Here is a 13,914-nt window from a genome sequence, read left to right on the forward strand (position 1 = left end):
TATCGCATTAGCTTTTAGCTACTGTGGAAATATTATAGTGTAATTTATTTGTATGTTCAGTTTTATTAAAAAATAAATTATATTCACTAAGGTCCCTTATCACTATTCAAATATAACGGCTCCGTACTTTTGTACCCATAGACAACAAAAAACAGATCAAAATCTCAACATGGCCTAAATGACATGACATGACATAAAACAACACTTCTTCCAATAAATTTATTTAGAATACACGATAAAATACAATATATAATATATTAAACAATACAATTATTTAAACAATTTCATATTTATCAGGGTGGAAACTAATTTCTTGCGAATAGTCGACTGGCGTTCCGTCATCGGCTTGAACAACTTTTGTAGTTGTGAGTAAAGCGAGAGACGTGTCCGACACCCAAGATACTGTTAGCGGGAAGAAATCGTTCGGAATCGCTGGTGACACACTGAAAATAACAATTTTAATATATTTTCTAGTTTATAAAATAGTGTATAATGTGTATAAATATTAGTAGCTCACGCTATGATCAATGTTGCAATAATGTTCCTATTGAGAGCAGACGAAGTGGAGTTAGTCAGCTAGTTTAATAGAAAAAGAGTGTTAAAAAAATCGTAATTGAAATATTATTTATTATTAAAAAAATAGGTAACATTACTTGTTAATTCTCATAAAATAAAGAATGAGCTGTGTTTAGCAAAATATATCAAATTATATAATTTACTTTATTATAACAGCTTATAATAGTAATACAAAACATTCAACCAGGTTTTAACCTTTTATAATTTTGTTAAGAAACATTTGCATATGGCAACACATCTAGTTTTTAATTTTTTACTCTGGCAATACTTACGTAAACTCCAAAGTGCCAGTTTTCTGTTGTTTATTGATAAGTGGAATGTTCCAGACCAACGTTCGTCCCTTCTGCGTGTAGCTGCCCTCCCATTGGTGGACTACTAGCGAGGTGTTGCCAGATCTAAGAAAAAATATATTATAATATAATATTTAAACGGTAAATTCTAATTATGATAGTCTTGGTATGAATATGCAATCCAACTGAGAATAGGATTGATGTAGCGGCATTTTGTAAAATATTTTTTTAAATATCGACCCGAAACAGTAGATTTTCTCCATTATTCACGACACGAAGCACTTCATTTTTAGATATATTTATAAAAAAAAGACGGGCTGTATTCCGAGAGTGCCGGCAGAAGTGAAAACTTGATTATTAACGTTGAGCATGTTTGATATCCATCCGTCTTACGCTTTTTCGATCAGGTCACGTGTCCTGACGCGAGTTTAAGATTTTATACCTATTACAGAAAAAGTGCTCACGCCGCTAAAGAAGTTTTCACTTTAAAAAAAATTGTCAATCTAAAATTTTTCAAAATAATCATGATAAACATATTTTGTCCAGAAAAAAATTGAATCAACATATTACTGACAACACTCCGTGTCGCACGGAACTTTAAGTTTTAGAATAAATAGTACCAACATTCAAACAAAATATCTAGCAATTGTTGATCAACTGTTTACGAATAAGAGGTATAACAGCTGTACTCACGGCATCGGAATGTTGATGTTAACATCAGAGAGCGTCAAGTGGTCTTGTTCAAGCTCGTACTCAATGTTGACGTCACAGCCGCCGTTAGCGCCCTCTGATGGCCAGCAGTTTACTGGAAAACAAAATATATTTTTTTTATTAACAAAAAACTAGTAACTAAATAAAATTTAAATTGGACCAAATAGCAGCTGTAGCTATCAAATATAATAGTATATCAAAATTAGTTCACTCAGTCAAAAGTTATGAGGTAACGTAGCAAAATAATAATACGATAGACTAAATAATTTTTGCATGCTATATTGTATTGGCTGAACATGTCTACATCTATACATAATATAATAAATCTGTAGAAGGGTTATTTCTGTACATTGAAAATATTGAAAAAATAAATAGCAGGGGGTGTTACTGGATCGATACCAAACCCAAATATGTGATTAAAAAAAAATTTGTCTGTCTGTCTGTCTGTATGTGAGGACATCACGTGAAAACTACCGGTTCGATTTCGATGAAACTTGGTATAATTATACCTTATTATCCTGGGCGTAAAATAGGATACTTTTTATCCTGGAAAAATACGTAGAAAAAAAATTAATCTTAATTTTTCAGTTTTATCTATAGACGTTGTTCTGTAGAACCGCGAACACGTTGCGTATTATAATAGGCCTAGCCGTATTTGGGTCCAATAGATATTTATAAGATGTCATTGTCAGAGTTACTCAAAATGGAGAAATAAACCATCCACGCGAAGACCGACATCCGCGCGGACGGAGTCGCGGGCGGAAGCTAGTTATTAATATTTTTGTATCACCATATTATAATACCATGATTAAAGCAAAAAAAAAGACGTGTGGCACTCGGGGACTGCCGCGGTACAGCTATTGCATGCTATGCCTTCAAGCCACACCTCCGAGCCCGTCGGAGTGGGGAGCGTGAGGTTTTTTCGTTACGGAATTTCTCGATTCGGTCCCCGCGCTCAAGGCCCGCGATAGAAGCTATTCAATAGTTTAAAAAAAAGATTTATTGACGACGCGGTTGGCGCAGTGGTAAAGTAACTGCCTACTGAGCCGACGGTCCCGGATTCGATCCCCGGTCAGGGCAAATATTTGTGTGATGAACTCAATTATTTGTTCTTGGGTCTGGGTGTTATTATTATCTATATATGTATTTATGATACCCACAACACAAGCCTTAATTGAGCTTACTGTGGGACTAGGTCGATTTTTGTAATAATGTCCTATAATGTAATCCATACTAATATTATATATTAGAAAGTAACTCTGTCTGTCTGTCTGTTACTCAATCACGCCTAAACTACTGAACCAATTTGCATGAAATTTGGTATGGAGATATTTTGATACCCGAGAAAGGACATAGGCTACCTTTTATTTCGAAATAATAATATGTACCACGGGCGAAGCCGGGGCGGACCTCTAGTATGTATATAAAACTATAATATAATTTATTTATAGAGGACTGATGAAGATGATGATGATGATGACTCACCAGACAAGGGCGGCCGGTCGTCGCCCGCAGTGGCCAGGCGCCACTTGAGCACGCCCACGTCGCTGTTCAGCGGGAACGGCCGTTGGGCCTGCTTCAGCTTGATCACACCGTCCGATCTGAAGGCCTCCTTGTCTACGTTTGGGTGTGTCTGTGTTAGGAAGAATGTTTTTTATTTATTCATTTATTTAATCATTTATTGTACCAAACCCTCTCAACCACCGAGCGGCTAGATCCGACCGCGACACAATAGATTTTCTATTGTGTCTGTGATTCCGGGGCCTGATGGATTAATATTACAATGTACAGTATTATATATATTTGTATGGATGCTAAGTACAAAAGGTGACCTTATCGCTTAAAAGCGATTTCTTCCAGGCCACATAAACCTTTATTTTTTACCTTTTTACTATTTTTTCATAGAACAAGGAATCTATAAACACGAATATTATTACGATTATTATACATAGTATAAAACAAAGTCGCTTTCTCTAGCCTATGTATGCTTAAATCTGAAAACTACGCAAATAGATGTTGATGGGAGATTTTTAAATAGATAGAATGGTTCTCGAAGAAGGTTTTAGTATAGAATTTGCTATATTTTCTATAAAACGGGCGAAACCGCGCACGGAAAGATAGTACATATTTTTAATTATATACATATATTGAAGTTCAATAAACAATGAATTTGGCCATCACGCCACACCTTTTATAATTCTTATTTGTGTATACTTTTTTATATGTACGTAAATGTTAATCATCGCGATGGAATTTTTCTGTTCAATTTTTTTTTAATTACTATGCTTTTTCTTCCAGTACCTCAAAATTTGAAGATTAGCACAAGCTAAGCTACACAAGTTAATCGGTTCAAGGGACTAAATAATACTTTTCTATTCCAAATTAAAATTCGGTATATAAAGATATTTTTTCCTGTTTAAGCTTGAAGAATAAGTTTATTTAGTAATCATTTACATTTACGTATATAGAGAATGATATTTGTAGAATAATATATGCAGCCATCCTTATGTGTAGACATGTTTATTTGCATGTCATTATTGAAGTGAAACTTCTTTAGGAGCGTTGAAAGTAAAATTTCAAGATCGCGTCATGGCAATACCGTCACATTATGGAGTAAGGCGAAGATTTTGATATCTTTGAATCTTGCCATAGAAGTTTTACTTCTGACACGTGTGCCCGGCACATACGCTCGTTAAATATTTTTATTAATTTCTGATAAAGATCATGTTTCATTATTTGCACAATACATAATTTAGTTATACCTAAGTTTTTTATTCTTACCTGTAATTGTAAGGGCCTCGTGTCCTGGTTGTTGAGGTGCACATGTATTCTTCCAAATTGCTCATTGGTGATACGTAGCGTCAGCAAACCTGATGAAATAAATTATTATTTATGAAGAAATTAAAATACCTATAACTTATATGAACTTAATCAGAAAAAGATAATGTAAATTAACGAGTAAGAAGTACATAATATATCTTATATGACATACTAGTGGTCCGCCCCGGCTTCGCCCGTGGTACATATTTCGCAATAAAAGGTAGCCTATGTCCTTTCTCGGGTATCAAAATATCTCCTTACCAAATTTCATGCAAATTGGTTCAGTAGTTTAGGCGTGATTGTGTAACAGACAGACAGACAGAGTTACTTTCGCATTTATAATACATATTAGTAATTAGTATGGATTATAATTCTATTTTTAAATGGGAATCAATGCGCATTTTCTTTCTGCAAATGCGTCAGACACTTATAGGTGAAATAATAATAATATTACATTTATTATTATTTACAAATTAACATTTCTTCTATAAACGAAATACTTCTAAAAATGAAACTCACCAGAAAGCTCAAAGTTTTGTATATCACCATCCCTTCCAGCCACTAAATTCAACCGCTCTTCGAAGCGTAAGTGAATGCTGTAAAAAAATCAAAATATGTTAATTCAGGATTAACATTTAAGGCCGTGTACGCGGTCCGTGCGCTGTTTGGCTCAAATATGTGATTTTTCAAACCAGATTGTCCATCAACCACTTATCTTACAAACATAGGAATTACTAATAATTTTAGGAAATTTAATTGTCTATGTAGTTAGTTAAGAGTTTTTTTCAATTAATACAGTATTTGTGAATACCATCAAGATAACTGAGCCGATGATTACTTGATTTCACTTTTAGTGTCAATTTCGAAGCTAAAAATATCTGAAATTGCGGACAAATCTAACACACAATTATTTTTAACTAACTGCAAAGATCCTTATTAAAATAGTTAGTTAAAAGATTTTTTTATTTTGGACTCCTAACTTACGAAATTAAAATCCGAACAATGTGAATTTTTTTAGAAATTATAGTCGACAAAATGATTATTTTCACCAAGATATTTGACTTTATTGAATATAATTTATACATATTTCAATAAAAGAATGTCTTACTTATGAGATAAAATTTAAAAAATCAACTAAGGTACCTCTATTATTTTTCTACAAATTTTTTTAAAGTACTATAAAACACTGCGCGCGACCCGATTAAAATCAGTCGGCAGCGAGCCTTTCCAGAGAGAGGACATGTTGCTCGGCGCTCTCCTGCGGACCTATGCTGTTCATAGTAAAAGGATAGCGCAAGCCGCGATCTATCGTAATAGATCGCGGAGATTTTGACTTGCGTTAAATTGAATATGCGCTCTTAACATGACAGAAGAGTCAAAGTGCTACTAACATCATCAATACTGAGATAGAAGTGGCGCGGTGATTGGATAAAGACTACTCAAATGAAAGAATGCGAAATGTGTAAACATTATTTATTAATTTAAAATGTATTGCACGCCTCATAAGCGAAGCGTTGAGGTGGGTACTACTGTCACTTCGCGCAAAACATCTGATTTTTCAAACTTAAAATGTCTTTATGTATCATACATTGCACTTGTAAGATAATACATACACACACATATTAAGAAAAACACTATTTTTAACGTTCATGATATTTTTGATGTCATTTTTGTTATTTAAACTAGTTAAAAAACAGTTTAAAAAAGTTCTGTCTTGGACGTCCGTGTGTCTGTATGTGCGGATCCTTTTTCTTGTTAAGGTGATGAATTAATTTTTCTAACATTTACGGCCCTTTTTAAACCTTCGTAATTTTTATATTATTAAAGTTGTCGTGATGAAAATTCTTGACAAGAAAGTTCAATAGTAACACAATACGTCTACCGTTTTAGAAACATGATTCCATGATATTTTCTCGATAGAAAAAAAATACAAAGTTCTCATTGTTATTTTTTTTTAATCTCTGGCATCTTCAAAATAACAAACGTAAAGTTACGACTTTTTGGATATTAACTATAAAACATACAACCTATACGTCTACCGATTTAGAATTTTGAAATATGCGATGGTTTTGAAATAAACAAGAAATACTTGAAATTAGCGCGCGACTAGCCAATATAGCGAGAGCCGCCCTGTACCTTCCTACCCCGATCGCTGCACGAGTCATTCCCGCTACGGCCGTCACACGGGGAACTTGTGTCGCTCGCGCCATCGTAAAAAAGGGTGACAACACAATAAGACAAAATGAGACAAATGGGGACAATAAAGAAAATAAGAAGAAGAAACATAAAGATTGGAGGAAAAAGAATGCTTACAATTAGAACAAATTAATGAAGTAAGTTGGTTTTATTTTAAATTTGATGATAATTGTATTATAGACGATGTTTGATATGTACCCCTGTTTTAAGTACATAACGAATGTGTAAGATTTTTTTCATTTATAGCATAGATAATCTTTTCAGAAATCCGGAATCCAGAAGGAAAATAAACCCACTGATTGTTCACAATGTGAACCCACTCCTTCGTAAGTACCTTTATTCAGTCAAAAATGTATGTTATCAACGCTCTACTGGTTTTATCGCATGATTCCATTTTTAGCAAAAAGCAACAAAGTGCAAAGAAATAAAAAATCATGGTGAACTTAGTGGAAGTATGGTGGCCGTAATATGGAACAGGAGCTCATTGGAGTAGTATTATATTTAAAAAAATACGAAAAAATTTCAAGAATTACATTTCTTAGTAGGTGGTAGATAAGTATGTTGTATAAAGAATTTGATGTTGATATTTATTTCATTTATACTTACTACACCTGTGCGGGAAATTGCTTAGTACTAAAACAGGTTTATATTCATATTTACATAGTAATGTGAGTTTTCATTTCGAAAAATTTTGTGTAAGTATATTAAATTGAGTTCCTGGGTGATCTGGAAACACAATTGGCCCCGGAAGATGGCGCTGCAGTCACTCCTCCTAATCACATGTACCGATTTGGATGAATATTTGTGTGCACATTTCATTGTTGTGGGATGATTGGTTGATTCGTTTTCACATTAGCTAATATTATGTATTTTTGTTGTTAACTTAATTTAATGTTTATAATACATTATTATTGGTATAAATAAGCCAGTGTTCGTCTCACATTGCTGTACCTGCCTACCTACCTTACCAGGGCCTAACTTTGTTCTGGCTATTTTATTTTGATTATTTGTAATGAATAATTACAATTATAATAGAGTGAAAAAAATAAATACATGCGTCAATATATTTTGTGTTTTTTTCAAAACAATTTTTTTATTTAAAAAAATATCATTCCGACCGCGGCTTTGCCCGCGTGGAATTAGGTTATATCGTGAATCCTGTTTTTTCCCACAGAAGTGTTCAGTTCGGATAAAAAGTATCCTATGTGTAAATCCAGGCAATTAGCTATATTTTATCAAAATTGGTAATGTAGTCTTGACGTGATTAAGTAACAACTAACAAAAAAATATACAAATTAACATCTAAAGTTTCGCATCAGTTTTACTGTATTAGTGATATCTTCCACTCTTGACTTTGACTGAGAAGAATTAGGGTTTATAACTTCTTTCAGAAATAGTACCTTTCATTTCTGGGCATGATGTAATATCTACGTCAGCATCAAATTCTATCTAAATCAATTCAGTAGTCCGCGTTATTGAGTACCATTTCATTTTTTCAGAGTAACAATATTTTTTGTTATTTTAAAGATTATTTATAACCTGTATTATTTTATTTTGTAATAAAGTAAACATTACGAAATAATAATTATTAATAATGTCTAAGTAGTTGTTGGAAAGAAGATTATTTGTTTATAAACAAGAAAATAAAACCAATAAATCAACAATTGAATAAATGTATAACAATATTATAACTGTATGACGACTCCATACATGTTTGTCCCGAGTCGGCCAGCGGCAGCGCGGCGAGTTTGCAAGAATGACTTCGCGCACACCCGCGTTCGCGATAGCGAGCTATTAGACTCCGCCCGCCAAGCAGTGGATTTTTTTTTGTGTATCGTCTTAACACGATAGCGACCGAAATACTTTACTAATCGAGTCTTTTTTTTTCTCTTACGCTTGAGTATGCTCAGGAATAGAACCCTTTCATTTTTCAGGGTCTGATTCGATGTGGTTTAATTGTTATTAAATAAACAAAAATAATAATTAATAAATATTTATTAAAAAAAAAATTATGAGGCGTGCACTTTTGGATTTTCCAAATTATTTTATCGTTCAACGATTTTTTTTTCTATATATACATACTAATATTATAAAGCTGAAGAGTTTGTTTGTTTGAACGCGCTGATCTCAGGAACTACTGGTCCGATTTAAAAAATTCTTTCAGTATTTGATAGCCCATTTATTAAGGAAGGCTATAGGCTATATATCATCACGCTAAGACCAACAGGACTGACGCGGGTGAAACAGTTGAGCGTAGCTAGTAAGACATAAGATGCCCTTTTCCTTTTTAACCTATGAGTACTATAGACTCACTCTTTCTGGTCAGCGGCTGGCGGTTTGTCCACTTTAGCGGTCATCCGAGTGTTGGTAACTATTCTAAAACCTATGACAACTATAGAGAACTCACTTTTTCCAAGTATCTATAATCTATTACAACTATAGTTCTATCTATAACCTATGACAACTATAGAGAACTCACTTTCTCTATCTATAATCTATGACAACTATAGTTCTATCTATAACCTATGACAACTATAGAGAACTCACTTTCTCTATCTATAATCTATGACAACTATAGTTCTATCTATAACCTATGACAACTATAGAGAACTCACTTTCTCTATCTATAATCTATGACAACTATAGTTCTATCTATAACCTATGACAACTATAGAGAACTCACTTTCTCTATCTATAATCTATGACAACTATAGTTCTATCTATAACCTATGACAACTATAGAGAACTCACTTTCTCTATCTATAATCTATGACAACTATAGTTCTATCTATAACCTATGACAACTATAGAGAACTCACTTTTTCTATCTATAATCTATGACAACTATAGAGAACTCACTCTTTCTGGTCAGCGGCCGGCGGTTTGTCCACTTTAGCGGTCATCGGAGTGTTGGTAACAATCTTCTCGCCTTCTGTTTGTAGGCGGGACACGAAACTGTCAGCGTCTGTGCCTCGAGAGCCGAGTTTCATGGCTGAACGGCTTGTACGACTAAAAAATTAAAAAAAAAATACATTCAAGTCATTAGTAGCAAGTAAATAGTTGAAAAAAAGACGTGTGGCACTCGGGGACTGCCGCGGTAAGGCTATTGCATGCTATGCCTTCAAGCCACACCTCCGCGCCCGTCCCCGTGGGGAGCGTGAGGTTTTTCGTTACGGAATTTCTGGATTCGGTCCCCGCGCTCAAGGCCCGCGAAAGAAGCTATGCAATAGCTTAATAATAGGAAAAACTAGTAAAAATAATATAACAATATGTTATTGTTACAAATACTGTTATGCGATAGGTGTGTTAACAGTAACTTTGATATGAATCACACTGACACAGGAAAAATTACAATATGATTATAAAATCTAAATCTAGATATTGTATATTATTGTATATTATTATATTATTATTACGAGATAATACATCCTTGCTAAAGTAATCTGATTCATAGTCAAATTAATAAACTACTTGTGATGTAATTATAATCCACATTAAGGGACAATAATATTATATTTTCTATCCATAAACATATTACACATACCAAATATTTTTACATTTTTATCACATATGTGAAAAAAATTGGAAACAAAGCACTTATAAATTTATAAAGAATAGAAAAATTTGATCACGAGGCGGGACTCGAACCCGCATCCTTCGCGCCATTCCGGGGCGGATGCCTGACCAACTCACCCACTCGTGACCCGCCAGAGCAATCGAATTTATTCTATTCTTTCAGTTTTATGTGACACCGAATTTTTCTATTCTTTATAAATTTATATTTATAAAGCATTTGAATGTCATAAAACTTCAATAAAATATCAATAACACTTATATCACTAATATCAGTAGCACTTACGTCTCTTTAACAGGTGTGGCCGGTATCTTCTCGATCAACGGCTCACTGCTTGCTGACGACATGGAAGAACTGCCAAAACCGGTACCTATAAATGAACATTATTTATTATTAGGGTAATGTAATAAATATTATAAGACATAAGATTATTTTGTTTGCTTGTACCGCATCACCTCCGAAACTACTAAAGCGAATTTGAAAATGAACATGAACAGTGTTATTATAAATTCCATATAATTTATTGTATCGAAAAATAAAATGAAATTACCGAAATTCTTAGAAACGGCGCCCATGTATCTTCCCTTGGCAGCTTCCAATCTCTCTCTTTGTAACTCCTTCGCTTTCTCACGCATACGATTGGCGGCTTCGCGTTCTTGCGTCTAAGGAAAAAAATGTTTAATTTATGTATTAAATACAATTTTTTTTAAATATTTAAGTTAACAATCCTTACACGAGTGTTAAAATCCGTTCAGCTGAGCAAATATCAGATATGACAGTTCACAAAATTTACTTTTACATATTTTGATTACATGTATGTGAGATATAAGGAGCTAAAATTTAATAATTTAAAGAAACATACCTGTCTAACAGCTTGGTAAATTTTCTCCTCATGCGAGTCCATTTCTACGAAAGAGCGTACCTGCGAAAGAAAAAAAATTGAATAAAAAAATTAAATTTCAAGATGTATTTTTCAAATTTCCCAAGTTGAGGGTAGTTTTAATTTTTAACTGAAACATTGTAATTTTACAAGGTTCAACACTCATCCTGCGTTTACCCAGGTTAGTACTGTTTAATGGCTGGATAAATTTGGCTAATGAAAACACACACATATACACACCTATATAATATTATGAACACACGCAATTTTAATATGTATCTAACTCCAAATTCTGGACATAGATAGAGGCAACAAAAAAAAAAATGCATGATCTTTTTTTGGCAATCACATAATTCACATTTATTCACAAGAAGCAAATACATATGTAAAAAACAAAACATTTAACTCACTTGCGCCAAATTGACACTCTCCCTGTAGCCCAACGCTACAATCTCATCGAATGCAAACAGCAAATTGAATGCTTGGTTCAATACTTCGGCTTCTGTCAGTTGAGTGCAGTACTCAGGTACCTGGGAAGACAAAATATATTCTATACATGAAATTTGAAAATTTGAATTTATATTATTTTTACAGGTTCTGACATAACATGGAATCTATGAACAAAAATTAATCACCAAATGTGTTGCTTAAAACATGAGATAAAGATTTCTTTCTCTTTTCACATTTCTTTCACTGTTATTTTCATTTGGAAACAAACACAAAATAATTTAATAGATAGAGTGATTTTAGAGGAATTTTTATATGTATACACAGAGGGTGAAGCCACGGGCGGATAGCTAGTTTCAAACAATTAAAACTAGTATAAATAAAATAATACATACAACTCTGCTAAATAGACGCAGTGTCTCCAAATCCTCTAATATGTTACTTGCTTTTGTTGTTATGAGCAGCATGTAAAGTTTATCCAACGGCTGATAGACATATCTGAAAGAAAATAATAGCGTTTAAAAGGAAAGTATCTTGATTGATAAATAACAAGGAAAACTGACAGTAATACGCATTACTAAAAGTATAGGGATTAGAACATTATATTTTCAGTGCTGCCTTTTATAAGGAAGATATAATGTACTTTTAAAAATATTGTACCTATTTCATAAACTCATACTCAACATAATTATAATATATTTCACCCGCATAGATAGCGATATTGTTACAGTGAAAAGTCTACTATAGGTCGGAATATAGGTTTAATTTTTAATCACATGAAAATCACCTTTACCCCGTCCCGCACTACGGCCTTTTTTTTTTGTTTTAGTGGGGAAATCTTTCATAAATACCCACGGCCTCCGGGGGAGGGGCCGTGGGTTATGTCGGATTCCTACCGACCAAAACCCCACTGTGTTCCGTCAAGACGCATATTGGTAGAATTCCTCCGTGAACCCCGCACTACGGCCTGCTCGAACAGTATACCTACTATTTTCTGTAGATTGACACTTTTAAAAATTCGTTATATCTTTTGAATGGAATATCCAATTCTTTTCATTTAAAAAGTATTTTGCTGGTATTGAAACAGTCTATAATAAAACATCATTTAATGGGATAAGGATTAATATATGTGTATGGATAACATGGTTTGATTACTGTCGGCACTTCTATTTACTTTGAAAACGTAAAAAAGTTGTTGTAGTAACATAACTACTGAAGATGGACATATGGTATCGCGGACTTTCTTGTAGATATTGATCCATTCTATAATACCGTAGAACATTTTTTTGTTCTATCTTCAATAGATTCCGCAGCGCACGCGATGGCAGAAGTTTTATTGAGGATTTTTTTACACCTTGGGTTACATTATTGCATTTTTGGTAAGGATCTCTAATTTTTTTGAAAATGCAATATAGCCTATGTTGCTCAGTAAAGATGCAGCTTTCTAATGGTGAAAGAATTTTTGAAATCGGTCCAGTAGTTTTTGCGTGAAAACCATACATACATACATACATACTTACAAACTTTTCCTCTTTATAATATTAGTATAGATAAGTACATATACCATGAAAATGTGACTATATTATTAGACATCATTGTTCATTATTTATTGAATTTATTCTCATTATTATTGACACTTCCTAATCAAAAGCAGTATGATGTATTTCTATCTGATGTCAATCTGAGGCAATTTAGAGCTAATATTTTTTTGTAGTGACTTACTATTTCTTATTGGAATATTTACCTCACAGATTCAGTTTCAACGAATGTATGTTGTCGGCCGCTGGTCATAAGCTTAGGAAAAGCCGCAAGCAAACCTTCTATACGTGCCTTCGTCATCTCGACGAACTGTCGTGACACCAACGCTAGCAAATAGAATTTATTTTATAATATATAGTTAATTTTCTATATCTTTTTTTTTTAATATTTAGGGTTGCTTACCTTTTCCCGATTTTGTGCATACCGTAGCCGCGATAAGCACCTAGAAACAATATAAATATGAAAAACAGTGATAGAAGTGTCAGCATATTTAGGCAGAAATTAATAAAGTTTTTAATGTAATAACTTTGTCAATGCACATTTAATTATTAATAAATATTACCATCTTGCCACTAAGTTTATTTTACACTTAATTCACTTTTATTTTCACTGTTTATTCCGATTCTTCCACAAAAACGCGATTACAAGTTTTGACAGTATTGACAAGCTGACGTGTAGAATGTTAAGTTTTGACTTTTGACAACTGACAAGTATTAAAATTGCTTTGCTGTTCAAAAACATCACACAAGTGAATGTTAATATTATCCAATCGTAATCACTATTAAAGGATACCGTAATTCCAAAGAAAAGCATTCATCAATTAAATTATAATAACAGCTATGTTCTAGGTATAATTTAAATCTCGCCCAACTATATTCTCA

At 33.2% G+C, this 13,914-nt stretch overlaps 1 protein-coding gene and 1 long non-coding RNA gene across 2 annotated transcripts; one reads left to right on the forward strand and one right to left on the reverse strand.

The window, feature by feature from the left end:
* Window positions 1-205: 205 nt before the first annotated feature.
* Window positions 206-13,727, reverse strand: deltaCOP (coatomer subunit delta). Its single transcript, XM_090117193.1, has 15 exons — window positions 13,596-13,727; window positions 13,436-13,475; window positions 13,239-13,359; window positions 11,890-11,992; window positions 11,458-11,577; window positions 11,030-11,089; window positions 10,718-10,829; window positions 10,453-10,537; window positions 9,453-9,602; window positions 4,917-4,993; window positions 4,359-4,447; window positions 3,063-3,210; window positions 1,560-1,671; window positions 849-971; window positions 206-443 (listed from the first exon to the last, which is right to left on the reverse strand). The coding sequence occupies exons 1-15, from the start codon at window positions 13,596-13,598 to the stop codon at window positions 275-277; spliced, it is 1,512 nt and encodes a 503-aa protein (XP_089973319.1). The 5' UTR covers window positions 13,599-13,727; the 3' UTR covers window positions 206-274.
* Window positions 5,915-8,071, forward strand: LOC149896860 (uncharacterized). Its single transcript, XR_016458272.1, has 3 exons — window positions 5,915-6,730; window positions 6,858-6,919; window positions 6,994-8,071. It is a non-coding gene; the product is annotated as an uncharacterized LOC149896860 (long non-coding RNA).
* Window positions 13,728-13,914: the final 187 nt, after the last annotated feature.

Source organism: Colias eurytheme, chromosome 27 (assembly GCF_061535395.1).
Source record: "Colias eurytheme isolate Ceu_HAF_F1 chromosome 27, ilColEury1 Martin Lab GWU primary, whole genome shotgun sequence".
NCBI classification, from domain to species: domain Eukaryota; kingdom Metazoa; phylum Arthropoda; class Insecta; order Lepidoptera; family Pieridae; genus Colias; species Colias eurytheme.